Source organism: Boeremia exigua (genome assembly GCF_020726555.1).
Source record: "Boeremia exigua strain MPI-SDFR-AT-0100 chromosome Unknown C7974scaffold_6, whole genome shotgun sequence".
NCBI classification, from domain to species: Eukaryota; Fungi; Ascomycota; class Dothideomycetes; order Pleosporales; family Didymellaceae; genus Boeremia; species Boeremia exigua.
Genome location: NW_025763523.1, coordinates 1792922 through 1820283, shown reverse-complemented (window position 1 = coordinate 1820283; position 27362 = coordinate 1792922). Strand labels below are relative to the sequence as shown.

General features: G+C 53.4%; 8 protein-coding genes across 8 annotated transcripts; 4 read left to right on the top strand and 4 right to left on the bottom strand.

Annotated features, from left to right (window-relative positions):
- Window positions 1-1147: 1147 nt before the first annotated feature.
- C7974DRAFT_434124 (trichome differentiation protein GL1) lies at window positions 1148-2328 on the bottom strand (the record flags this gene model as incomplete). Its single annotated transcript, XM_046144977.1, has 2 exons — window positions 1148-1837; window positions 1882-2328. The coding sequence occupies 2 exons, from the start codon at window positions 2326-2328 to the stop codon at window positions 1148-1150; spliced, it is 1137 nt and encodes a 378-aa protein (XP_045997386.1).
- Window positions 2329-12378: 10050 nt separating this feature from the next.
- On the bottom strand, window positions 12379-13686 carry C7974DRAFT_359513 (uncharacterized protein). The gene is made up of 3 exons (XM_046139664.1): window positions 13227-13686; window positions 12756-13178; window positions 12379-12700 (listed from the first exon to the last, which is right to left on the bottom strand). The coding sequence occupies exons 1-3, from the start codon at window positions 13523-13525 to the stop codon at window positions 12412-12414; spliced, it is 1011 nt and encodes a 336-aa protein (XP_045997385.1). The 5' UTR covers window positions 13526-13686; the 3' UTR covers window positions 12379-12411.
- Window positions 13687-13999: 313 nt separating this feature from the next.
- C7974DRAFT_311592 (Alpha/Beta hydrolase protein) lies at window positions 14000-15827 on the top strand (the record flags this gene model as incomplete). Its single annotated transcript, XM_046138314.1, has 2 exons — window positions 14000-14440; window positions 14493-15827. The coding sequence occupies 2 exons, from the start codon at window positions 14000-14002 to the stop codon at window positions 15825-15827; spliced, it is 1776 nt and encodes a 591-aa protein (XP_045997384.1).
- A 785-nt stretch (window positions 15828-16612) lies between these two features.
- On the top strand, window positions 16613-18439 carry C7974DRAFT_312131 (major facilitator superfamily domain-containing protein; the record flags this gene model as incomplete). The annotated part of the gene is made up of 5 exons (XM_046138345.1): window positions 16613-16778; window positions 16848-16860; window positions 16912-16994; window positions 17048-17286; window positions 17339-18439. The coding sequence occupies 5 exons, from the start codon at window positions 16613-16615 to the stop codon at window positions 18437-18439; spliced, it is 1602 nt and encodes a 533-aa protein (XP_045997383.1).
- Window positions 18440-19092: 653 nt separating this feature from the next.
- Window positions 19093-20224, bottom strand: C7974DRAFT_454429 (uncharacterized protein; the record flags this gene model as incomplete). Its single annotated transcript, XM_046145909.1, has 3 exons — window positions 19093-19701; window positions 19755-19967; window positions 20022-20224. 3 exons carry the CDS (start codon window positions 20222-20224, stop codon window positions 19101-19103), a joined length of 1017 nt encoding a protein of 338 aa, XP_045997382.1. The 3' UTR covers window positions 19093-19100.
- A 229-nt stretch (window positions 20225-20453) lies between these two features.
- On the top strand, window positions 20454-22027 carry C7974DRAFT_189856 (FAD binding domain-containing protein). Its single transcript, XM_046136572.1, has 2 exons — window positions 20454-21819; window positions 21867-22027. Exons 1-2 carry the CDS (start codon window positions 20648-20650, stop codon window positions 21988-21990), a joined length of 1296 nt encoding a protein of 431 aa, XP_045997381.1. The 5' UTR covers window positions 20454-20647; the 3' UTR covers window positions 21991-22027.
- Window positions 22028-22920: 893 nt separating this feature from the next.
- C7974DRAFT_311463 (C2H2 type zinc finger domain-containing protein) lies at window positions 22921-25291 on the top strand (the record flags this gene model as incomplete). The annotated part of the gene is made up of 6 exons (XM_046138312.1): window positions 22921-23309; window positions 23357-23783; window positions 23844-23978; window positions 24024-24148; window positions 24198-24572; window positions 24619-25291. The coding sequence occupies 6 exons, from the start codon at window positions 22921-22923 to the stop codon at window positions 25289-25291; spliced, it is 2124 nt and encodes a 707-aa protein (XP_045997380.1).
- A 65-nt stretch (window positions 25292-25356) lies between these two features.
- Window positions 25357-26690, bottom strand: C7974DRAFT_189822 (starch binding domain-containing protein). The gene is made up of 2 exons (XM_046136570.1): window positions 26007-26690; window positions 25357-25959 (listed from the first exon to the last, which is right to left on the bottom strand). Exons 1-2 carry the CDS (start codon window positions 26628-26630, stop codon window positions 25423-25425), a joined length of 1161 nt encoding a protein of 386 aa, XP_045997379.1. The 5' UTR covers window positions 26631-26690; the 3' UTR covers window positions 25357-25422.
- Between the last annotated feature and the right edge of the window lie 672 nt (window positions 26691-27362).

Here is a 27362-nt window from a genome sequence, read left to right as displayed (position 1 = left end):
GGTTAGCAATACTCGTCACGGCCGACCACGTATCCGCAAGTACGGATCGGGACTTCGCGAGGGCTGGATCGGAATCCCCACCCAGATCGTGGTGTAGACGTTGATCCAACCCATGGTCGGCGACCTGTGCATCCAACACCCCTGCCACCACCACCAATACATCCATGACGCGAGTTCAACATGCAGCTGATCGATCAAAATCGTATTGAAATTCCAACGCTCGTTCTTGGCCCAGTGATGCACTTGCAAGATCGCCGTCCAGCCCTCACTCATGCCCAAACGGGCGCGTGGGGATCACAGCAGAAATGTTGATGTGCATGGCCAGCTGAGTTGGCGATCCGGGGCGATCTCCTGGAGGGGTACCCCTGCCCCCTTCGAGCATTTTGTGCTGATCTTGTTTTCTGCAACGGTCAAGTGTGCGATCTGAAAATAATTGACTGGAAGAAGAAAGTGAGTAGGTAGCAAGCGGCCCAAGTCCAAGCGCAGTGGATCAAGGTGCGCGTGATTTGACATGCTGTTGCTGATCGATTTTTGAGATTACGCATGTCGGGATGAGATGGCGCTACGCTGCGGATCTTTTCTGAGGTCGTTCTGGCGCGCTGCAGATCAGGGTGGTCCCCGAGATGGCCGCCGCTTTACGAGGGTCTTCAGGTGAAGATCTTACCGTTGTTAGACAGGCGATTTCGGCTGAGGGTGTGGCTGAGCAGGACGTGGATTCACGATTCATGGAAGTGTGGGGAGGTTGATTTGAGTTGTTTGAATTATGAAACTTTGATTCATTGCAATGCCCTGCTGAGTCGCTGATGGGTATCGTAGCGAGGTCGAGTGCGAGAACGCTGACTCGCTCGCTCAATGCTATGGGATGGTTCTCCTTTCCATCGTGAAACCGTTTTGTGGGGTATCTTCTTGTTCGTATCGTATTAGATGCAACAACCAGTAAACCGCCCTCCGCTGTGGTAATCCACACCCTAGTATGCAAGTAAAATGAAATAGATATGAAGAGCTGAAATAAGCAATGACATGCTAGCCAGCGATGACACGCTGCGATGATCAACCATTAATAGTATGTAAATGTGAAACTCGCAGTGTGTACATGGTATAAAAATAGGACCGGGTATAACGGGTAGCGTAAAACATGGACAGACATCTACATGATGTTTTTCAAGCTCATCCTGTCCCTGGGTGAGACTGGTGCGCTAAGAGCTTCGGCAGACCGTGCGTATGGTGAAGGGAGCTGCCTTGCGACAGGGCTGGTTGCGCTTGAACTCGAAGGTAGAGACAAGACAGGCTCAGTCAGAGAGTGGAAGCTTGGTAGTGCGCGCTGAGGTACGTTGAAGTTGGATGACTGAGGCAGCGAATGGTGGTGCACGTGCTGTGGTGTATGCTGAGAGAGCAATGGCTGAGCCTGGTGTTGTGGAGTGAACGGCGATTCCTTGTAGGCCTGGGCAGGTGCTTGAGCCTCACGGTGGAGGGGAGGCAACTGCAAGGAGCCACGACGTCTGTAAGTGTCGTATGTCGCAGAGTGCATGTCATCTTCGACTGCGAAGCCAGTGGAAGGCAGGTAGCGAGTGCTGGAGTTCTTGCGCTCATCCCTATTGCCAACAAGAGGTGCGAGGGTGATGTCGAGTGGGGATGCGGCACCGCGGGGTGACCTTGACTCAGAGCCAGTGTCGGTTATGAGGGACGGCGCGCCATCGGCTGAGACTGATGAATAGCCTGAGGGAGAAGGCATCGGCGTCTCAAAGCCTCGTGCGCGTACATTGGCGGGCTGTCCGTAGAGCTCTAGTGACTGTGGTCGTGATCCAGGGTATGGTTCGAAGCGCTGGGGTTGGGGCAGCTTGACACCGTATGTCGTGTGCATGGTTGCATTTAATGAAGAACGACGGGAGTCATGGTAGTGTGTTGATCGTCGTGGTGATGAGTATGTTGGGATGCCAAAGGGTACTGATAGTGCTCGGATGTTTGGGAGTACTCGCGGGGTCGCTGGTCAGGACGTTCTGGGTTGCGCTTCCTGCGGTTCTGGCCACCGTTCCACCAGTTCTTCACGGCGTTGTCGCTACGTCCCTTCAGCCTCCTGGCGATCTCGGCCCACCTCTTGCCCATCTCGGCTACCATCTTCTCGATCAGCTCTCCCTCTTCGGGTGTGATAGGGTCGTGGTTCAGCGATGGCTTCAGATTCTGATGGTAGCGTTCACGGCATTGCTTTGGCGATCTCGAGCCAATCTCTTGTGAGATGCGTACCCAGTTGTGAGGACCATTGCGTGCAACGAGGTTAACAAGCCACTGGTCCTCGTGTTGCGACCAGGGGCCGCGACGGTGAGCTACCATATTGTATTTGTCTGGTTGCTGTGTGAAGTTTGGTTGGGGTGGTGAATATGGCGAGATGTATGCCACTGAAGGTATACTCCTCGTCAATGAATTTGAGTGACAGCTGTTGTCACGGTGTACTGAGGTAGTCGTTAGTGACTGAAGCCACATGTTGTGTGAGGGAAGAGCAAGTGTCGACAAGGACATTTTGGTGGTGAAAACAAAAAATGAAGTGCAACAGTGAAGACAAGGTGGTTTCTGCAGTAGGTTGCACAATTGTTTGGGGGATATGAGGGAGTGGTGGGATGATGGAAGGCAGTGATGGTGACGAGGGGTATGGTGATGTTGGCGACGGCAGACTTACTGGCAATTCGTACTGTACCAAGAACACGAATGAATTGTTGCAGTGTAGGGAAGAGATGGGAAGAGTGGTCGACGGATGCTCCAGAGCCAAGGGTAACGTGCAAGCGGCGACGAGCGGTATATATCTCAGCGGGCGCGGGGAGGGTTCGTGTAGTGGACGGGCGCCAAGGTGGTCGAGGTACTATTGACTGTTCGGGACGGTTGACAGTGCGAGGGCTCTGCTTTTGAGAGTCTGCGGCTAAGGCACTGGTGAGATGGTGGTCGGGAGCACTGGGGCGTCATGCGGCGCTCTGGCTCGCTAGCTGGGCCCTGACGGTGATGGGCTAAAGTAATCGTTGTCGTCGATGCCCACAAGCAGGCGGTTCCCTGGAAGTGAGCCAGATCGTCGGATTTGAGCTTAACCCTGTATCACATCGTGGCAGGGCGTCTTTGGGCGCTACAGGAGAGCGGGTTGTCACAGCCTGTCCACCCTGTCGAGCGTGCTAGCGGCACAAAAACGAATTGCCAGCGCCGAGCTTCGCGTTCTATCCTGGAACAGCGCTGGTGACTGGCTGCCCCTGCAACGCTCGCGGCCAAACAGCCACCGTGCTGCATCGACTGTACCCGCTGCAGGCCCGCAGCGCTCGCCTCAGGCTGTCAGTTGCAGGGGCCCTGGCCGTTTCGCCATGAATCGACGGGGCGCATGGGCGGCCGAGAAACTTGGAGGTGTTTCTTCGACAGCATGGGCACAGTCAGGAATACCCCCACTCGACGCGCTATCCATGCACTCACGACGCTGCCCGCTGTAAAACCAAACATTACCGGACAGCCTCAGCCCGCCCGGGGGACGAGAAGACGACCAGGGGCTCGTTCTTGCTGTGTCCAGCTGCACAGTATTAGCTTTAGCTTTCGCTTGAGCTGGCTGACGGTAGACTTTTTCTGGCCATTCTTCTGGCACTGTGTACCGTGATCCTGGTAGGCGGCGGGCGGGAAGGCATCTCCCGGACTATAACCGCGCCTGTCGCCCTTGCCTGTCGCCCCCCTTGCGCCGGCCATGAATAGCAGCCACGCGGTGAGGAGGGCACAGAGAGCGACAGACGAGTACAGGACGCAGTGACAGCGGCCCTCAGCTCGCCGCGAGCAGACACATGGTGGTGTTTCTGCCCCTGTGTGACCTGAACCGACAGCTGTTCGCGCCCCAGCAGCGAGCGCCGCACGATGCACGTTGCAGTCACCACTCACGCGTCGATCAAACGGGTGCTGAGGCTTGCCGCTCGCCCAGCACGGCATAACGCGATCGTCGCGGTCCTTGTCGGTGGGGCACACGAGGTCGGCGAGGTGGGCTTGGCCTTTCACCGCACTCCTTTTCGGCCCTGTCGTTCGCCCAGCGCGATAATCGACAAACAGCATCGGCCTCGACGGTGTCAGCGCGCGCGGCCTCAGCGACGGCGGTGTTTCTGCACGGTTTCTGCTGCACCTGCAGCGACACAGCACATGTTTCCTAAGGCGTCGCAGGCCAGCGACACTCTTTGCCTCAGGACCCAGGCCGCGGGCACAGTCAGCCTGCAGCGGCTCTCGCAACGCTCGTTGCAGGTCGCCGTTGCTTGGCTGTGATCTGCCGGCGGGACGACGCACAGCGAGCCCACTTTGCTGGAAAACGCCGGCCAACCCAACGCTGCCATTCGAATTCAAATCTTTTTAGTGCCCATCCTCTTTGGGAAGTACCGCACGGTTTGGGAAGGGGCAGGGCCGCGGTCCTGCCCACACCAGAACGTTTTGCCCGCCCATTCCATCCAGAGCGCATCATCGCTCCAGGCCAGCACCGTCCGCACGCCTACCGGAAGGATCCAGCGCCCTTGATCGAATGCGGGCAAATTTGACGAGACGACCCAGCGCCGGCGGCGGACATCAACGGGCACGTCTCCCAATCACTTGCTGTGTTGCCTGTGCTCGGTCGGCGACATTTCGAGTGTTGACTTCATTCACTGCACAGCATCGTCGACATTCAATACCGCCCAGCGACCACCGAATCTGCTGGCCCATTACGCCATTCGGTGGGTAGTCGCATGGTTGTCACTTTATCTGTCACCAGCCCCAGGAGTCACTTGTCCGTATTCTGATATCGCTGGGCCTGGCAGCGCTGCAAGAATAGCTTCAGTCGCACGTCTATCCCTTGTTTCCCCACGCGACAGCTATTTAGACAACGCCTTCGGGCTGGCCGTAGTCCTGAACGTGAGGCTGCGGCGTTGTGCTGTGGCTTGAGCAGATCCTGGGGTGGAACAGGTCTCCGGCACAGTGGGTTGGTCTAGACCCACTTCAGTCAAGTGCGACCCGGGAGTCAACGCTTCCGAGAGATTGTTTCGTCACCAGCAGCCGTGCCTCAGCCGCCTGCATACAGACTCGTACAAACGCAGCAACCTCGCCGTCCACTTGCCTATAACGGCTCATACGTCCATAGCAATAAACCCCAGAGCCTGGATAGCTCAACGGCCGCCATCACCGATCTCATCGAGCCTGAATATCGCCAGAAGACGTTCCAAAGAGACTGCACCTGAGCAGTTCCTCATCTATGATGCATGCATCGTGGGGAAGCTTTGACATCAATGATGTCGCAATCTGGCTGCCCGTAAGAACATTTTCCAGCTGCGACTGTACGCCAAGCCTACACGTTATCCCACATATTCCCCATCCTCAACAGTCGTTGGGACCTGGGTGCTTGTCGCGGGATACTCGATTGCTGTGTGTCCTTAATTCTGATGCCAGACGAAGGCGCGTGCAGCAATGTCATAATTATCAACAAACATGTTCATCTCCTGGAGGCGCCTGCGAGTTACAAACCCTGCTAATTTGCTAAGATTGGTTGGCCAACGAGACGTCAGCCCCAGCAAAAAGCATGCCTTGTTCCTGTGTACTGGGATTAACGGTGGTTCCAGCAATTAAATGTGGCTCATGTCGTGTCCAACACAGTGCCTGCCCTCGGCTTCGGATTCGTACGCAAATCATAATCGAGGCTTCGCTTCTTCCGCATTTGTGCAACAAAACTCAGGGCCGAACTTCCTCGGGCTTTCTGCAGACATAGTATCGATGCTGCACCGTGTCCCGATGCTAGATTGCTGGTCCCTGTGCAGCTGCGGTGCCTTTTCGTTCGCCCTTCTGCCGCGATTATATGGACTCACAAATAGATCACTACTCGTGAAACTCTACTTGTCATTGCGAGATCACTACATGGTTACCCTCACACTTGGAGGCCTGTCCACTGAGTCTTCGTCACGGCGCAAGCAGACTATTGGCGATTTGAACGATGGTCCATACAATGTGACTCGCAGGGCTGTCAGAGCGCCACGCAGCACGCTTTGGCCCAAGGCGATGGCCTATCGAGACAAGGCACCCAGCACGCAGGTAATGAAAACGGTGCTGCTGGCGTGGGTCAATCAATGAACCTCTGCGCCGTGCTACACATCACTATACAGAGCAGGTCGGCGACGTTGAACCCTGGCAAGTTACACGCTCGCACGCTCACAACCTTGCCATGTGCGACTTGCCCCGCCTTCAATATCTGTCGGGCGGATTGCTCCGTGTCCGCTGCTATGGGGGACGAGGGTCAGCGAGTACGTACTTGACCGTGCATCTGTTTCAACCTGGCCAGCCCGCATCATATCCTCGTCTTCAGTGGATACGTGCAACATTTCGCACTCCCACAATACTTGATCTATGTTGGTTTCCACTTTGTTGAGCCAATCATTATGTCAGAAACCAACAAGGATCCCTAGTCGGGTCGATCTTCAAGATCAGATTAACGAGGTATCCGCACCGCCCAATAGGATCCCCAGTTCGCCGTCAGTCTTTGAGACTTACCCGCACACCCGCAGCGATCCACTCTTGTTGCTTTTGCTCTGCTTCTCGCCCCCTTTTCTATGCCCGCCAATTGGCAGCAGTGACTACCTCATTTCTAAGTTCTGGCCTGTAAGCTGACGTCCACTGTACGGATCCTTTGCTTTGACAGCGGCACACCGGCGACCAAAAGATGGCTGCGACCACACGGTGGCCCGTTCCGAGCGCGTACGTTACGGACTGATTGCGATACCTGCGCTCTGCCACTACTGGAGGTCTCTTGCGGATCAACAATGACAACTTCTTTTCGCGTTCGTGTCTAGCAATTGAAGCACACCCCTATTTCGAGCTCATGGCCGGCATGCTGTGTGCCTGAAGGCGCGGGACGAGTCAGAAAAACGCTCTGCTCGCAGCTGGTGGACTCTGCTGCGGTTCTCTAGTGCAACTTAGAGGCAACGTTTTGCCGCTTGCCTCTGTACTTACATACGCAAGATGCAGCAGCAGCAAGGGAAGCCGTTAGCTTAGATCTGAGCGCGCACGAATCGGATCGCCCTGCCCCACACCCACACCCCTTTCCTCGCTCCCGTGCAGCGGACCAGCACTATGCTACCCTGGCGTTTCAAGATCAGCGGCCAGAGCAGAAAACTTCACGACTCACGGAACAAGCATCTTCCTTCGTGTATGCATGCGTTCTAACAACAAACCCTGGGTCCAATATGACCAACTTTCGCACAGGACATTTTACCCTTCCCGCGTCCGAAAGCGGTTGGGTTAGTGCTGATCATGACCAGTGTCTAGGTCGACGATGTGCAAGAATGCCGAGATGCTCGTTGTGGCGCTCACTCACGGCTTGACCTCCTCCGCCAAGGCTTTTGACGATGAAGAAACAGGTAGGCGGGCATGGACCTCGCTGAAGACAGACTCGCCATTGAGATCAAGCGCTGCACAGAACATTACACCAGGGGTTGCCTGTCACGGCATGTACGAGACTCGGATATCGACAGCGTGTGAGAGTCGCTGCGATCGGCGGAAGCGCCCGCTGAACAGCGGGGCTAGAACCTCTCGTTGAGCAGTGTTGCGACAGGCTTCAAGAGATTGCTTGAACAGGATGTCCCCTCCTTCTGACGACACAGACCTGTCGATTGCGCTGGGTGCGATGCCGGATTTCAAACCTTCTTCATCTGGCTGAGTGGCCGTGCGAATCTCTGAACCCAATTTCAACGACGTCTTCCTACTTACTTCGTACATTAAAAGTACTTGACGATGGCTTATGCGGACTGTCTTCAAGGCGTTGCAAGTGCTGCCTGTCAGCCATCCAAGCTGTGAACACCTGACTTGCGCAGTTCCGAGGAGGCATCTGTGTCAGCGACAATGCGAGTCGTGTCAACCCTGAAATCTTGCGCGCTCTCAGGACTGATTCGTGCGGCCAGACTGTTGGCAAGCACACCTCGTCACATGGCCACGCCAAACACTGGAGTCTCACGCGAACCATGTCTGAACGTCGTGACTGGACTCGCTCCACCGTTCACCGTTCTCTGTGTGGATGCCATGCACGCATACCTAGAGCCCAGCCGAGACCATGTGCGCCAACGCACTTTTACACGCCAAAGGACATTCTGCGCCTGTAGGTGCAGCGTCCAGTTACAGCCTATCAGGAATATTATGGTCACGCTATGGGGACTGTGACCCCTTTCCTAAGGTCCCTCTTCTAGGAGAGCTTTGGCATTCTGTTCTTTGCTGAGTTATCCCCACAGCCCTGAGTGGTTCAGTCAGTCAGGTGACAGGGTGTGTTCTTCTGTCAATGGTGTGATACAGGTTGAGGAGAAAATCTCGTTGAAGCACACCACACACGCAGTTTGTATTACACAAGCTGAGCACGCGCCAGAAGGACACTCCCCATTCAACATCCGTAACCACGGATTTCCATGGAACTGTTTCACTGGTCGCAGTCAGACCGCCCGGTGCAGAGGGCTACCCGATGTATGACCAGCACTCTCCAATTAGTTCTTGACACTGCGCAACCCCTTGCATAGCTAATTACGACCCAATTCGAGGTTCCAGTGGTCAGGAATTTCAGGTCTCGCTGGCCAGCAATACTGGACTGGACTTCGCTACGCCGAAGTCATCTTACACACAGAAAGCCACCTAGGTATGCGAAACCTGATGCATCAGTGGCCTGTCATAACTATCATCAATGCTCATTGCGTACATCCGTCATGCTCTTACACAGTTGCAGACTGAACCAGGTTGCATATTAACAATCATCACTCAACGATGCGAAGTGCCATGAGGATTGCATGGTGCTGGTCTGCTACGACACCACATACGTCCTGTGGCTCTAGGATGGTACGTTCGCGACAGCCTGCTTCACGACAGTCTAGCAGAATGCACCTTTACGCTTGCTGACACAGTCCTGTTGTTCTTCCCATTTGTCGTCCATCGTGTGTGACCGCTATGGCGGAAGAGAACACTTTAAGGCAATAGTGCCACGCAGTTTGCTCACTTTCCAGACTCCGTTATCGCATGAACGAGCCTTGCTTACGGTCCCAGATTGAATTCTGAAGGCCGAACGTTGCCGAACGCTTTACCAGAGCCATGGAACGACAGTCAACACAACGGATGAGGTACAGCATTTACAGCTTCGAGAACGTCAAACAGTGGAGAAACGGGTTTCTAGTGCATGCGAGAGGTTACACAGATAGCTTCGACGTTTGAAAATGAGGGGCACAATAGTCTTCGATGCAGGTGGCCTTACAATTTCCCACATCCGCGTGCCAGGCCGCAAGGGATGCGTAATATCTAGTGTACTGCGCAGCTGTTGTCACCCAGGAGACAAAGCGAAATTTGTCGAACAACAGCGTCGAAGCGATACTCATCTCTCAACATATCCACTTCGTTGATACGCCGCGATGCGGGCCGCTGGACCCCTCCCTCACGACTCGCCTAGTATGCGACCTGCCTTTTCAAGCTGCTCGTGTCTGCACTTACACAAGAGTGCATTTGGCGAACGAATTGCCAGCCCTTGCCGCCCATGCGCACGCTTCGTACAAGGTGTTCTGTCAGCGAAATGACTTGTTCAAGTTAGCAGGACGCAACGCGAATCCGAGTCCTTGCCCTTGGGTTCGCGAGCCCCTGTTCGCGTTTCGGATTCTACGTCTCTTCCGTTGCACGTAACGAGGTCCAGCACCACACAAGGACACGCGACGTCTGACACGCTGATGGTGACCAACAAGACGGAGTTGACGTTCCGCAGGAGGAGGTGAGCTGAGCACAATCCCCGTCACCTTTCATCTACCGATTAGTTACGTCGCGTAGCCTTGCAGCCCATATGTTTACCCAGACTCGCTTGTTTTTGCTACAAACAGCAATCTGACAGTCTCGCATTCCTTTCCTAATTCCTACAGCTCCACAGCGGGAGCTGGGTGTGCAGGGAGGCTGAACATGACACGGTAGCGGGGTACGAAGCGAAACACATGCCACAACCTGCACGGTACATAGCGATGACCGTTGGCGGACGCTAGTTATATTTAGGTGGGTTCGGAAATGCTGGGTATTGACAATCCAAATGAGAAATCTGCATGTCGCAGGTGTGGCGAAGCAGCGTACAAGACAAGCTCTGCACGGATCAGAATCGATGCGTGGCGACGCGCTTTGTGTACGAAGGGCTCCGACCATGGGGTGGGCCAGGTCGTGTTGTAAAGCTGTTACGCCGATGTACGGGGCGGTCGGAGCAACATGTTGATTGTGGAGGCACACGGCTCGGCATCTTACATCCTACGCTCTGCACCCTGCTAAAGGATCCATCCCCAGCACTTGCCGTCATTCTGAAGCCTGGCACGACTGTAGAGCGCACCTTTGTTGACCTTTCTAGATTGCCGGCCCGTCTTCACTCAGCAGTTATTCTGGGCCCAGAGATGAGGCAGGCCTTGATAGGCATCGGCTTTGTGTCGCCGATGTCCTGCCGCAGTCATGCAAGGTTCCAGTGACCGTACGCTGTTCGCGAAGCCCGTTGACGTTTCTGACGCGCCATGAGCGCGTGGCAGGGCGCCGGCGGACAGGTAAGCTAGCAGCCCTCCGGTCGTGATTGGAAATGGACAGCGCCGCGTGTGTTGCGTTGACGGGCGTACATCACACCGTAAAAGACATGCAGGAGCGTGCGAAATACTGCATGCGCGACCCGACCCTCGCCACCACTCACATTTCGCAACGCTGTCGATCAGCCCACTCACGCAACCATTTCGGCGGTCGTGACGTCCAGTTTGAGTAGACAATGTGTTCTGGGCGAGTGTGTGGCTGGCGTAGCGCTCTCGTTGCCGCATTCGTGTCTCGTACGAGAGACCTACCAGGCGAAGCGACCGTTAGTGGAGAGCTGGAACAACATGCATTCGGTGTCGCCGCGTGGGAATCGTAAGATGTGCGCGTGGCATGACGCCTTTTCTGTCTGTGCTGCAGAAGCTGGACGCCTGTTTTGGTAATTCGATGACGGATTGAATAGGCGAACCCCATTCGGGCGGTTGAGAGTGGATGGATGCAGTGCAGGAGTTGGAAATGGATGGATTCAGGACAATGTCCGTGGCCTTGTGGATGGACGTGCTGTAACGGGCATCGTGAGTTGGCGCAGGTGCAGGAGGATTCCCCGTCGATAGGTTGCTCGCTATGATCTGCAGATGCCCCACCACAACGCGCCCAGCCAAGCTGAATCCTCATACAGGATGTAGGATTTGCAGGAGCTGGAACGAGCACTACAAATGTCCGCGATGCGGAGGACGGGCAGATGCATCTAATCGCCGAATGAAGGATGCTGGTGAACCTTGGCTGGACCAGGCAACCTTGGAGACACGTACCGTCTTCCGGCACCAGAGCAGTCAACCTGCAACGGGTATCACCATCGAGAAGTGGATTAAGCCAGAAAGAGAAATGATAGGGCAGCGGACATATTCCGCAGGGGAGTCAACGCAAAGCATCCGCTTTTGACAACCATGCAAAGTGCAGCGATGGCGCGGCTTCTCCCAGCTGTGGCCAGTCTGGTCTGCGCGAAGGATCCACGAAATGTGCAAGAGGCGTCCGAGATGCAATTGGCGGGCACAAAATTGCGATGTGCGTGCGATGAGCCGGCAGCAAACTTTGCAGCTGGGTGTGCACAAACCATGTAGAAGAAGAGGCAAGATGTGCGATGGACGGATTCTATCATCCGGCTCCAGGTGGAATAACGGCAATTGCAGGCGACCTAGAAGGGTGCGTTGGGACTGAATTGCAGCGTTGACAGGGCCGCCGTATCGGCGCGGGGACATGATTGAGAGCAAAACCACACCAACCTGACATAGCCTGACATAATACGAGACTCTTCAACAGCTAAGAGAAAGTTGTCTTGATATGGCTTACACGCAATGTATGTCACCTGGGATCGCCATTATTTATGCAGAATCCTTGTTCGACTAGAGTGCAGCCATCTGACCACGTTCTGCGGCGGTGTGAATAGTAGATGCATGATACGAAAGCATTGTGAGGAAACGATCAAACTAGGTGTAGTCAATGAAGGTTAAAATTCGAACTAAGGGTGCAAACACATCAGTGTTCAGGGTGCTACTGTTGGTACTTCCCGGTTCCGTTAACGTCTATCCTGCAAGTGAAACTATCCGTTCTGTTCGCCTGGGGATATGTACTCTGCGTAATCTCGAGAATATGGCTAGTATGAGTGTGATTGCTGTGCTTTTCAATTGCATATCGCCACAGGTTCAGATTATCTCGTCTGATAGTGCCACTTAAGGTGACCGAAAAAGAGCGAGCACGCAAGACAACTAGTTCATTGTTGATCAAAGCACTCCAGTGGCGGGAGACGGCAAGGATAACAGACTCCTCTCGCGTGTCCAGTCAATCTTCACGTACGACATGATATTTGTTGAAAGTTATTATGGAAGTAAGATTTCAAATCTAGTAAGCCTTGACAGCAGCCAATTGCAAGATTCTGTCTGTTACGACAGGCTTCTCCAATGGCTCCGATCTATTCTGCGGATCGGGTACACCATCTCTCTCTGGAACGCCCTGCTTGCGGATGTTGCAGTGCGGCCAGTGCGTGGTACCTTGCCATGTCTTGAACAGCTCAGCCTTGAGCTCCAGATCCTCCTTCTTTGCAAACTTCGCAGGCGTCATGCAGACATACTGGACGTGGCGAATGCGGTCACCCTGAGGGAAGCTGGCATAGTGCATAGTACGAGAGTCCCTGTGTGGTATTAGTATTGATGCTGTTTGAGGAGGAAGAAAAGGGCAAGGCGTACCAGAGTACCAAGTCACCAGGCTCAAGATTGACTTTCTCAAGTGTGCATCCACGGTCTTGGAACCATTTGACATCCTCATCCTTGAAGATGAACAGGTCTTTGAAGTCCTCCTCCTCTGGGGGCTTATCCTCGTGGTTATCTTGCTCCCTCTTCTCGCGGAAGAACTCGTCGTAGAGCTTGCTGCTACCCTTCATTAAGATCAGACCGCCATCGTTCGATCCGTTAGGCTGGTAGTTCAGCAGGCCCTGTACACACTGCATTCCCTTGCGGTGTGGCGACTGATCGCAATGTGGCCAGGGACTCCACTTGAGGTCCTTTTGGCGAGGCAAGGTAATGTTCATGCCGTCGAACGAGCACAGGAGCTCATCGGTGCCCCAGAGTTTGGAGAAGGTCTCAAGAACCTTGGGTTCGGTGCGTGCTTCCCTTGATGTATATTAGCATGGCAAATCCACTTTGAAAATTACAACTTACCAGACAAATTTCTCGTGTGTACTAGAGTAAGCAAAGTACATGCCACCCTTGAAGCTCACAGGGAGATGGTCTTGTGTCCAGGTCGATTCGTCATTGGGATCGAAGCCACGGCCAAAAGATTGGAGCCATTCGATTTGTTTTGCTTTGTAGTATTCTGCGCGTTCGGGAGAGATGGCACCTTTAATGATCGCTGTCCCATTCTTGTGGAAATCGTCACGCCAGTCGCCGTATACTGTGCCGTCATGCGCAATGAGATCGACACCTGTATCTGGCTTTGGTTCTTCAGCGTGAGGTGCCATCTTGTGACTTTGTCCTTGTTCGTTCAAGTAAAATGTATGTCCAGGAAATCTTGCAAATGCTAGATCTAGTCGCAATGAAGCTGTGTTGAGCAATCTGTGAGAAGAGATCGAATAGTATTATATCTTAACGTGGAAGCTGGAGCAGTGTGATGTTGTTCTCGGAAAGATACTACTCGTTTCAAAATTCCGGCGCTGCAATGCTCGCAGTATCGGCACATGTGGGCGGCTACCCCGCATTGTCAACGTTGGAGGATCTGTCGGGCTCGGAACAGGTGGGGGCGGAGGTGCTTCACATCTCGGACACTTACCGAGGTGGAGGCCGGTACGAGCTCGACGCGTCGCGTTGTTAGTAAACTCTCTCGTTGCTCAAGTAGTCCTCAAAGTTTTTTTTTATCAAGGTGCTCATTGATCTCTCCCTTTCCGTGCCTTACTCTATTATTTCAACCCGTTGTTACCATCGAGATGCTGGTCCCCATGCAGGTGGCCTACAAGCCTATTCAGAAGCCCGAAGTGGGAGTGAATAACTACCAAGGCTTCACACCTGGCAAGACGGAAGTGCTCCGCAAAGGCGCGAAACCGCACAACGCCCGCCCTCTCGAGTCTGACATTCAGATCGACCATGATGTTGAGATTGTGGTCAGAGATGGATGCCGGCTCTACGTCGACATCTACAGACCCGCGGACGTTCCAGCAGAAGAGAAGCTACCGGCTGTGATCAGCTGGTCGTGCTACGGCAAGAAGTACTCCGCCCTACACATGCTTCCTATTTGCGTTTGGAATTGTTGTGTACCGAACGAGGCCCTCAGTGGGTTGGAGAAGTTCGAAGGTCTTGATCCGGTTGTATGGTGTCCGCGTGGGTATGCAATCGTCTCGGTAGATTCTCGTGGCACTGGTAACAGCGACGGCTCCATACCAGTACGTTCTACCTTACAGTTTGAGCACCCCCAGACTTAACTAATATTGCTAGATTATGGGATCTCAAGACGCGGAAGACTGTTACGATGTCATTGAAGCCATCGCAACAATGCCATGGAGTAATGGCAAAGTAGGCATGGCCGGCAATAGCGCCTTGGCTATCATCCAATGGCACGTTGCCTCTTTACGCCCACCACATCTCGCTGCGATTGCCCCTTGGGAAGGGTCCGGCGATATATACCGCGAGCAGTTCTGCCGAGGAGGTGTGTTCAGCATGTCGAACTTCGATCTCATCACCCACTTTATCATCAAGACAAACAACCCCGGTGGTGGCATCGAAGACTTCGCTGAGATGTATCGTCGATCGCCGGTCTCGAACGCATACTGGAGTGACAAGCGACCTGATATGACCAAGATTGAAGTTCCTGTGTTCATTAGTGGAAGTGACTTCTCTAGTATACACACCATGGGAGCCGTACGAGGATGGCTTGAAGTGCCTCACGATAAGAAATGGATTCGATGGAGTTCGCACCAGGAATGGTTCGAGCTTTACTGCGATCCTCACGCCGACAAGGAACTTCACAGCTACTTCGACAAATATCTTCGAGGTGTTGAGAACAATTGGGAGAAGATGTCAAGAGTGCGATGGTCAGCACTCCAGTTTGGTGATCGAGAGGCCATCGATGGCATCGAATTCTCGGACTTCCCGGTGCCGGAGACGCAGTACAAGGATTTCCATCTTACTAGCGCTGGCTTGACAGAGCAACCACCTTCCAACACTGAGATTATCAGCTACAACTCAGAAGACTCTAAGTCGATCGCCGAATTCTCATACAAGTTTGCGCAAAAGTCGCGACTCATTGGTCTCCCAAAGGCAGTTCTGTACATGTCAGCACCGTCGCACGACGACATGAACGTTTATGTCATTCTGCGCAAGCGAGACAAGAACGGCAAGCTGCTCATGCACCTCTGCTTTCCGTTCTCGGCTATTCCCTCGGCTTACAAGAGCATTGATGATATCCCGGAGAAAGAACGCGCAAGTTTGAACTTGCATCTAGGCAGTGTTGGTGTGCTCCGTGCCAGTCATCGTGCGTTTGACCCAGCACGAAGCATCCACGAGCAGTTCCCGTTTCACCCGCATGACAAGGAGGAAAAGATTAAACCCGGTGAGATCGTGAAGCTGGAAATTGGTATCTGGTCAATGGGCGTGGATTTTGACGAGGGCGAGTCAATAAGCGTTCAGGTCTCTGGGGAGTTTCCTTCCATAGCAGAGTATACTTCGTTCTCGACACCGCGACCAGAAAGTGAGAAGAACAAGGGTGAGCATCGGATACATGTTGGGTCAGAGACGCCGAGCAGGATCATACTGCCCTTCATTCCTTTGTAGCTGCATATAGTTTTCAATCAAATAGACGCTTTGCGGAAATGTAAAAAGCATAAACTTCACAATCTGTTCTGTACATAGCTGCCGTGACTTTTGTTGAGCCTGACGGGCTGTATGTATTGAAGGTTTGGACTGAACCAAATTCGCGGATCAGCCTTTTTGTTGACGTCTGCAAGTGTATGACACGCTGATCAGACCGAGTTGTCGACATTGCGATGTCGCTAAGGGCCACGTCTATGCTCAGGATTCTGTCGACGACTTCGGCACTTGCGAAGGCAGGAACCTGAAGCCGAGGATGGTTGTGAATTGCGCTGTGATGATTGGTTCTTCATGGCCCTCCTTCCGAAGGCTAACCCACTCTCCGACGAACGCGCTACCCCAGATTTCCCCACAGGGAGTCTAGGAACCCCAGATGCGCTCACAGACGTATCGAGTGTGGACCACGCACTCGAAGTGGAGTTCAGCGCAGGCGGGATGTGGAGTTCGCATTGATACCCAGAGCAAAGCCTAGACAACGCCAACGAATTCGTCGGCTGTGGTGGGAATCCGGGGGCAAAGTAGACAAACCAGAGAAGTGCCGTGTATCATACAAGAAGCGCCGAAGAAGAGGAGGTGAAGACCATCTCAACATATAACTACCTCGTTGCGCAGATCATACACCTACATCTCAACATTCGTCTTCGCGGTGCTCTTCTGGTCCAGGACGAGCGGGTTTACTTCCTCATTCGCACTTCTCTCGACGCCCCTTTCATCCAGGCTCGGAACAAAGAACTCTCAGCTTCCCAAATATGCCTAACGACATCAAGGACACGAAGGCCATGGAGACCAAAGTCGAACGGTACGAGGTCGCTTCAGATGGCGAGACAGGTATCGTGAAGCCGATTCAGGAGTCTGCGGCGATGGGCACAGTGACCATCACCGACTTGAACGAGATTTTCTTGATCCCAGCTCCTAGTGCTGACCCTCGAGGTATGCAATCTGCAAAATTTTATCGGCCAAGAAGCATCCTAATTAATTTGACAGACCCATTGAATCTGTCGAAGTTTCGCAAGATTCTCTTCATCGTGCTGGTCTCAATCTTCTCCAGCCTGGGTCTCGCGCTCGTATCAGGATTTGGTGGTCTCCTGACTTGGTACATTCCTATCTATGCAGCAGCTGGAGCTACGTATGGTCAGTGATCATAGCCTCATCCTCGTCCAAGTTGCATGTACTGATATCAGCAGCCGATATTACCGCACTGATGACCTACCCTTCGATGTTCATGGGTGTTGGAAATCTGATCTGTATGCCGCTGGCTCTCGCTATCGGAAGACGTCCTGTCTATCTTTTGTCGCTGCTGATCTTGATTGGCTCCGCGGTCTGGGCTGCTTATGCCAGGAACTACAACGAACATCTTGGAGCAAGAATGCTCCTCGGGTTTGCTGCTGGACAGAGCGAGGCACTGGTGCCCATGATGATCCAGGTGAGTTACGCAACGCCCCACATTTGTAAAGTGATGACTGACCATTGTCAAGGAAATTCATTTTGTGCACGAGCGAAGTACCTTCCTGATGTGGCAATCTGCAACCCAGACAGTATTAGCAGCTGTGTACGTGATATGTGCATCTCCGATTGCTGGGGCGATCGGACCAGCCAACTGGTACATCCTTGGAGCCGGACTTTGTGCAGCCACACTGGTCGCATCTATTTTCTGGGTTCCGGAGAGTAGGTATGACCGCTCTTTGACTGCCTATGGACAGTTCTCTGCCGAAGAAGGAGGCGAGCTTAATGAATCCCGGGCAACTGCCCCGCACCCAGTCAAGCTGTCCGAGAGGCCTGCTTTGGACACGACAAGATTCCTTCCCCGTACCATCTGGTCAGATATGCGACTATTCGACGGCAAGGCGGACTGGATGGAAGGTGTCTACGGCTTCATCAACACATTCCAAGTCATGTTGTTCCCCAACGTGCTCTGGGCATTTTGCCTCAATGGCCTGACCATTGGTGTCAACATCGCTATTGGAACGACATATGGCAACATAGTGCACGCACCTCCATACAACTGGTCTGACAGCTCCATCTCATACGTCAATGCTGGGCAGATTGTGGTTGCTTTCGTGGCACTTCCCCTCCTAGGAAACGGTAGCGATGCCATTATCCGATGGCGGGCTAGGCGCAACGGTGGCGTGCACGAGCCTGAAAATCGCCTGCTACTGCTCTGGATCCCTCTGCTCTGTGGATGTATTGCCGCCACACTATATGGTCTGGCTGCGCAAAGTCCGGGAAAGTACCACTGGTTCGTCTTTGTCTTCGCCAACGCAGCGTACTACTTCGCGTTCGTCGGCGCCAACATCGCTGCAATTACGTACTTGCTTGATTCCTATCCAGCAAGAGCAGGACCTATCCTTGTAGTCATTACAGCTTTCCGAGGTTTCGTCTCCTTCGGTACAAGCTATGGTGTTGCCAAGTTTATTGAGACTGATGGGTTTAATGGCACATTCGGGACATACGCAGGTCTGACGGCCTTGTTTGGCTTGATGGGCATTCCTATCTTCTTGTATGGCAAGAAGATCAGGGCCTTCACCGGTCGATGGGCTATGAAGAAGGCATCTGGCCACCCCTCGATGTCGCATTGAGCCGTCTGGCGACCCAGCCATCTAGCGATCGTCGATGAGAGTACTCTTGGTCCGTTTACGAAGTGTGGCGCTCCTTAATTGCCGTTGTTTTGTTATTGTGGAGTGTCTTCCCATCTGCAGATAGATGCATTTTCTGTCCATCGTCAGCCGAAAAAACATTGTGCCATAGTAGCTTTTACCTGTTACCTGATGTATGACTAAACTGTATGTCGCTGTGATCAATAGACAGGCAAGGATCTAGAGTGATGAATAACATACAGTGTCCTTAAACATGGCTAAGATGACGGTGATGAGTTCCAACGTTCAACTTTCGTCAGTTCGATGTAGACGACAAGCGGGGCTACGACTGTTGGATGTTTCCTTGGAGCTGGGCACATCGCTCGTGTCTAAGACGCGTCACGTCACCTACACGCGTCAGTACAGCCAGGGTGTCGGGACATGTGTAGGCCTCAGCGTGTTGTTGATAGACTGGAACGGGAAATTCGGCACGCCCATCTGATAGTGGGCCGGCTGTCGATTTCATCGTTGTCGTGTTATTCACGATGCAAGTGTGACATGGGAACGCGTGCAATGAGAACGCGTAAAAATAGTGACGTCATTGTTTCCATTGAGTGCTAAGCGAACGAAAGTGACCCTTGAGCTTCCACGCTCATGTTCCAGCCTAAGCCTTGATATACGGGATACCAGTAAGCTTGAATGTCCTCTCATCCATGACCGGTTTGTTCACCGGCTCGAAGCGGTTGTGTGGATCGTCCACTCCATCTCTTTTCGCAACATTCGAACCTGTGTGCCTCGCATTCGGCCAGTGCGTTGTGCCAACCCACCGTTCGTACGCGTCTTTCTTTCTCAGCAAATCCTCCTGGGTGGCATCTGCTACAGGCATATAGCATGTGTAGATTGCGAAACGAGGCTGATTCGTCTTTGAGCTCAGGTTGTAGTGAGGGGTGCGGGAGTCCCACACAAGCAGATCACCGGGGTCGGCGCACACCTTTACCCACGTGAGGCCCTTCTCCTCGAGCCATTTCATGCCGTTCTCGGTATAACCGTACCATTCTGGTGTCCAAGCTGGGATGCGCTCTTCATCGGCCATAGCCTTGTGGAATTCGTTCGACAGTAGATGACCACCAGGGCACACGATGAGGCCACCATCATCTGCTCCGTTGGGCAGCAAGTTGACCAAACCCTGCAAGCATCTGAATCCGGGCTTGGAAGGATCCTGATCCTGATGCGGCCATGGCTTGTTTGGCGCAATATCCGTGCGACTATTTCAGTTGTCAGCTATCTCCATTGGCACAATGGAGTGCGCTCATCATACGGCAATGTGAAGTTTATCGCATCGAACGACACGATCAAGTCTTCGGTGTTGTACACCTTTTCAAAGGCTCCGATCACACCCGGCTCCCCTCGAATAGCCCAAGCAAAGTCCTCATGGGTCACAGCATACTGCAGGCACATGCCTTTCTCGGTGATTTGTGGGAGATTGTCTTTGTGGACCGTCGATAGGTCGTTACGGTCGAAACCAAGGTTACTGATCTTTGTAAGCAACAAGAATCACGCTGTGGTGTCACAAGGCTATTCTTACAATCCCTCCAACCAGCTATACATCTGGTCTGCATACTTGTCGGCCCTCTCCCTCGGAATGGCACCTTTGATGACTGCGAAACCATCTCTGGCCAGATCATCCCTCCAGTCGCCAAATTTCTCATCGGTCCCGTCGACTCTCATACGTCGATCATCGACGGCCTTCAGCGTAACGGGCGCTGTCTTCGTTGCGGTGGTGATCATGTCGGTTAGTATGTGGTTTTGGATAGGCGTGTGACAGGCTGGTTTGAGCTTGACTTTGTGCGTTCAGAATCGAGACGAGGGATTATATCCGCCGTTCTCTTCGGACAATGCCTTAGTGCGTAGTCCCCGTGGGCATCGCCCACATGTACCGAGCATGCCTACGCCCACCTCTCCGAACCGCGGGGACGATCCTTGAACCACGCAGTATGCACAGACTTCATTACAGATTGTGGGGATGTTAATGCAACCGATCGTAAAGTGGAGGACGAGATTTAATGGCTAGTTGATTTTGCGGGCGATGCGGCTGCCAATACGCTGCTGGCCCGGTACAAGCTATCAGCATGTCTTACTTCCTTCTGGCTCATTTCATCGGTCCTTCCCTAATCGCCCTGATCGCACTCACAGATCACAAGACTTCTCGAGATGTCATCACCAACGCCATTCCGGATCATCATCGTGGGCGGCGGTATCGCAGGGTTGGCAGCTGCCATCGCTCTGCGGAAAGACAATCGTCAGATCACCATTCTCGAACAGTCTCGCCTCAGTACTGAGATTGGTGCTACAATATCGCTACAGCCCAATGCCACGAGAATTATACAGCAGTCATGGGGGTTGCGGAACGTTCTCAGCGATTCACACGGAACCGTCGATCATGGCTTCAGGATCTACAATACCGATGGAAAGATGGTGAACGAGATACCTCTTCGAAGTATGACACAGTATGGAGCAGATCGCATCATGTGGCATAGACAAGACCTTCACACGTATTTGAGAAGTATGGCTGTAAGCACGGAACGGGACGGACAGCCCGCGATACTACGTACCTCAACGCGAGTATCGTGCTGCGACTGCAACGGAGGCAAGGTCACACTTGAAGACGGTGAGATTTTAGAAGGAGATCTCATCATCGGTGCAGATGGCATACACAGTGTCCTGCGCACTTCCGTCCTCGGTGAAGAGGTTAAGCCAAAATCTACAGGCTTCTCAGCATATCGACTCATGCTTCCTACTACGGTCTTAAACGAGTGTGCGCCTCGATTCGCGGAAAACATTAAACCAGAAGAACCTTACACGTCTATGATTATGGCGCATTCTTGCCGGCTCATCATGGGCCCTGCTCGCGACGCACTGCTTTATAGTATTGTCGGACTGGTACCGGACGAGCAAATGAACGAAGATCCTGGCAGCGCTCAGTCGTGGGTCACCGAAGGAAATCCCGAGAAGATGCTAGACACCTTTGAAGACTTCCCAAGCTGGACTCAGGATGCACTTCGAAACGCCGACAGCATAGGCCTCTGGCAGCTGCGCGACTTAGATCCACTGAAGACTTGGCACTCTGGACGTACGATCCTTATTGGCGATGCTGCGCACGCAATGCTGCCCACTCAAGGGCAGGGTGCAAGCCAAACAATTGAAGATGCAGAGGCTTTGGGGACACTATTCGACCATATCACTGATAGGCCCTCCAAGAACGAGGTGTCTACTATCTTGGAGGACGTTTTCCACAGTCGCTACGAACGTGCAAGCTTGATCCAGAAGTTCAGTCGTGAGGCTGCAAAGCCCGCAACCGACCAGGGCAGCAACGTCATCAAGATGTAAGTTTCTCATTGTGCACGTTGTTTGCTTAATCTAACCCAAACAGGCGTCCAGACGAATTCATGGATTACAATTGCACGTATCGGGGTGTAAGAGACTGGGAAGAGAAGCGTTCGGTGGCAGCAGTAACAGCGGGCATGCAGACACTTGCAGTGGCCTCGGCTTGTTAGACTAGGACAATCAGGAGGAAAGCCTTCAGAGTTAGCAATAAAACTTAGCAACAAACAAACGTTTGATGGTCGACTCAGCTGAGCTCCGTGACAGCCTTTACGAGCTTTTTGCTGGGTTGTTCGCCATCGGATACTTTCTGTGTAACCAACCCTGCAAGCCCCAGAAAGTAGAGGTAGGCCTTCCAATCGAATTTTATGACCTTGTGTAGACAGCAAACGACTCCGCAGCATTCAGTCTGCTTTCGATATCGGAAGGACGCAAAACTCGGCAATTGATGTGCCACCGGCTCGATCGCCGCGCACCCCGCATGCAAGCTCGGGCAAGATTGCGCCCACTTTCCGACTGCCGAAGTTGTAATGGCCCTCAAGCTATTCGTCTCCCACCTTTCCGTACTCCGACCTTTCGACCATTATGTCGGTCGAGATGACAACGAATGTGCGACCCTTGAAACGTCAGCGGACTTCCGATGCATCCTCGATTGGAACCCTCCAGTGTCAGGTCTGCCACCGATCGTATGAGCGTGCCGACCACTTGCACCGACATCTCGACTCACGTGAGTGATCTCTAGCGCGGGCTACTACTCGACGTTTTGACCATACGTAGACCGCAATGAGCGTTCTTTCCGCTGCGAAGAGTGTCCTGCAGCGTTCAACCGAAGGGATCTGCTACTCAGACACCAAGCAACCCACGCGAAAAACGCAAAGGATGGGCTCACAGGTCCAAATCGTGTTGCAGAACGTGCCACTAAGGCCTGCAATTCCTGCGTGGTCTCCAAGGTCAAATGCGACAATGGCAGGCCCTGCAAACGGTGCCAGAAGAGAAGTTTGCCGTGCATGACCAAGTCGTCTGAGTCGTCACCGTTCCCCCGAGCAACATCGGGTGAAGAACAGGAGGTTTTCACAGCATCTGTGGGTCAATTTGAGAATGTCATGCAAGTGGATGAGGTCTTCCTGGAGGAGACGAATGCCGATGCACAAGCCTTGCTCGATCTTTACAACACCACCGGCTACAACCAGCATACTATCCCAGCTTTTTTCGAGCAAATCATGGTTCCAGCACCAGATTTCATGGGTGCTGAATACATGCAACCTCCTCCCGACCTGATGGCTTGGATGCCTGAGGTCGACTGGTTTGGACAAGTTGACATATTCGGAAACGACTTTACTCCAGCGGTCGACCAGATAATGGAATCGCAGGTATTGCAAGACGTCGTGTTGCCGTCCGAGTCCGAACCGGCCAGGAACACAGACCACTCTCACGAGAAGATCGATAGCAATTCCGCAAGAAGACGCCACGCAGCTTTCAAGCAGTCGGCATGGTATGATACCACCATTCGAACTGCTAAACTGCACTGACGTACCTCAGGTTTTGGATTCCAGAGCGGAACCAGCACGCTTTTAGTGAGCATGAAAATATCACTCTAGATGAGCGCAATGTCGACCTTGCCTCGTCGCCGCACATGCCGTATTCGTCAAATATCGTAATTCCAGATCAACTCTCAGCAGGTGCTCGTGATCGTATCTTCCAGCTTGTATCCAAGACGGCGCGGAGCCAGATCACAATCCCATCGTTCCCATCAGCAGACTGCATCGACAAACTGATCAAAGTTGGTATCGCAAAGAGGACCGAGACCGATGCATGGATTCATCCGTATACCTTTGAGAGTGCGATTTCCCGGCCAGAGTATTTGACTGCTCTAGTCGCCGCTGGATGCGTATGCTTTGGCGTACCGTCTGTGAACAGGACAGGCTTGGCGCTACAGGAAATAGTCCGAGTTGCTCTAAACAATCTGGTAAGTACGAGCGAAGTGCTCGGACCGCTTTGAAGCAGAACAGGCCTAACGCACCTCCAGTCTGAGAACGACAACAGTGTCATACGTGATCTCGAGTATCTCCAAGCTTCGATGCTTTGGCTCGACATTGGGGCATTCTGCGGGTACAGAAGAAAAATGGAAATTGCGGAGAGCAGTTTGCAATCTCTAGTGACAGTATGAGTATTGGACATGTTTGCATAACGCACGCTGATTTCGCAGGCATTACGACGTGCTGGCAGACTTGACTACGTTCGCTATCCCGCAGTCACACCCTCCGCTGAAGACAGTGAGGAGCAATTACGTACGAAGTGGAAGCAGTGGGTTGAACAGGAATCATATAAGAGGTACATGAATCCAGCTGCACTTAAAAACTTCATCGTCTGACTTAGATAGGTTGGCGTATCACTTGTTCGAGCACGACATACATATGACCATGGTCAAGCACCGCCCACCGCTGATCTCGTACGGCGAACTCACACTTGCACTACCCGCCTCAAAGACGCTGTGGCTAGCACCTACAGCAGAGCTTTGGAGAACGCGTTATCTTGAGATGGACATAAGTCCAAATCCAATCTCCCTTCGATCACTACTCAAAGACGATGCGGCCATACTCTGTCTTCCTCTAGAGATAGATTCCCAAGTTGCCCGATCCTCGTATCTACACGGAATCGCCGCACAGATCTGGGAACATGCACAACAGTCCGTGCTCTTACACGAGAGCAGCGATCCCTCCTTACAGCTCTGGGCGCGTTCGCGACAGCAACGACTGTTAGTATATTCCCCATCACGCCACTAAGTCTGACATCTCCAATAGCTACCAATGCTTGAAGCGCGACGATTTTCTGCCCGGCAGATCTCCTGCTGTGACTTGCGTATTCCACCAATTCCTGCAGATGTACCTACACGTCGACCTTGACCTCATCACTCGCTTTGCGGGCAAATGCGGCGAGAGCGCGGCCAACAGCGCATACACGCACCTCTCACCCTGGAGTCAAACAAAAGAAGCCCGCATCGCGATCTGTCATGCTGGACAGGTAGTACGGGCTGCTCGACATATCCCGCCATATCAGATTCGTGGGCCTGACTCTTTCATGCTGTATCATGCCATCATGGTGCTTTGGACATACAGCATGATGGTGCGAGATCGCGCGAAGAAGACCGGCACCACGACACCACTGCGCGCACAACCCGGTTCGCCCCCTGCCAAAATCGTCTACCTTGACGACGCAGCTGGAGATGCTCAGAGCGATCTCGATGCTTTCATTCTCGCGAACAGCGGTGTGCCGTGCCTGCACATCATCTCGAGTCATGCGTCAGAATCTGGAACACCTACTCGTCCCGAGATCTGCAATCTCAGGTATCCTTCGCAGGTCATGAAGGTCGGTGTCAAGCTCCTCGATGCAACGCATCCTGATGTGGATCGTGAGACTGGACCGCCGCTCATGCGGGCGCTGTGTGGACTCATGGAAGAACTCGGAGGTCTGTGATGAACAATTTGGCGTTCAAGACAAGAAACTTTCACTATCTAGCCAGAAATATAACCCAAGCCGCCAACCTACAGAACCGAACACGCTCAGCACCAGGCAGAGCCTCTCTGGTCGCTCACAACAGATACGATCTACTTCCATGTAGCATCTACCGTGGCTGTGCTCGCGCAGCTCCTCGGCACAGTGTAGGCACGGTTAGCACCCGACTCGTAGGTCACCGAGCCGCTGCTCTCGACCCTGATGAACTTGTACTCGAAGCTGGTACCCGCGGGCAGGTTGATTGTCGTGGTCCACAGCGGGTTGGACGAGGTGTACTGGGCGGCAGACAACGCTGGTGCATTGGCGGTGTTCCAGCTGCCCAGCTGCGCAATAGAGCCTGCAATCTTCACCGTCTGACCAACAACAGTGGTTGTCCTGGAGTTGAAAGTGACGGCAACGGTCGCTACGGGCGTAGCGCATCCAGTAGCAGCAGTGCTAGAAGATGCTCTTGTTGAGCTGGGCGCTACAGATGAGACCCTGCTGGTGGTGGTCGGAGGATTCGAGCCAGTTCCTGTGATCTTAATGTCGGCACAGGTCAGGTAAATCTGTGCTGTCTGGAACGAGTTCCACTTGAAAGAGAGCAGTGTGTGGTTAGACACGTAGTTCGGGATCTTGATCCTCGAGGAGACCTATGCTGTCAGTATGAAGCAACGACCTCCCACCCACTATGACTTACAGTGTATCCGCCGGCGATGCTCGTGTAGCAGGAGTTCAGAGGCGCGTTGTCGACACCCCTGCACTTGGTGTCCTGGAAAGCCTTGCAGGTAAACCAATCGTTCCTGTAGCACGCCTGGCCTTGAGTGCAGTCCGGGCTGTATCCACAGGTCTGCCCGGTCACATCAGTGCACGGCAGCGTACCCGCCTGGAAGCAGTTTTCAGCAGCCTGCTTCTCGGCAGCAGTGGGCAGGTATCCAGGCGTCAGGAGCTTATCGACAATTGCCTGATCCTGGCAGATGCGGTAGCTGAACATGCCACCATGGTCGCCGTTGTTGTCGACACACCACTGTACGTCGGCCACGTCGCCGCCTCTGTAGGTGACGACGGGCGCGGAGCCCCAGCGAGGGCCGGGCTGGTTGTAGTCGACGCTCACACGCGCGTTGTAGCCGCAAGGTCCGCTGCGGCCAACCTGGGCAGAGTTGAGGTCAGGCCATGCCGTGACAGGCTCGAGGATGGTGCACTCGGGGCAGGTGTCTGCTCCTGACTGTGCGTTGAGGCCGGTACGGCTCATGGGCTGAGACAGGTAGCCATGGGCGGAGACGCCGGCGGCAAAGGCAAGAGCTTGAGCTACGGCCCACTTCATGATGAGTTGTGGAAGGATTGAGTGAAGATACAAGACTGGAGTTGAGACAGACAAGCTTCCTTGATGCTATATACACAACGCGTCAAGCATCTCTCCGGAGTTGACATCAACATCTCCAATTTCACCGATCGCATAGTATCGCTGTATCTGCCCATTCCATCGTAGCCTCGAGGTTGTATATTACCCTCCGACTGTGGGCAAATGAGGTGCAAGGTCCCCACAGCGGTTTTCGAACTACAGTCTTCAGATGTCACGAGAGCGACTGCGTTCTAACGGCCTGCATCATAAATGAAGTAATCCCCGAGGCCACGAGTCTGAAATGCGGGGCTCCGCGCCCAAAGCTGGAGCCGCGCAGCCCTCCCGGTTTCTGGCAGATGTTCAGCATGCTCGACACGCCACATCTGCACCTGCAATACCGACCTGCGTCCGGCTTGCGTCCGGTGTCGTTCGATGGCTCGCTTACTGCAGTACCGAGGGTGTATGGCACAAACGCTGGCAATCCTTTGACGGGAGATGGGCTCTGAGCTTTGTCGATCGCGGACATGATCCTTCAAAAGGGATGAGTGAGGTTGAGCCGTGGAAGGCTAGGACGAACTAAGCTGCACAACTGCTTCTTCGGGTTAGCCGCCGCTCGATCCCCACACTCCACAATGTAAAGAAGATTCCTCCCTTCCCAAGCAGAGACAAAGTTCCATGCACGTTACTCGGTCCGAGAAGGCTCGTACCGGTCTG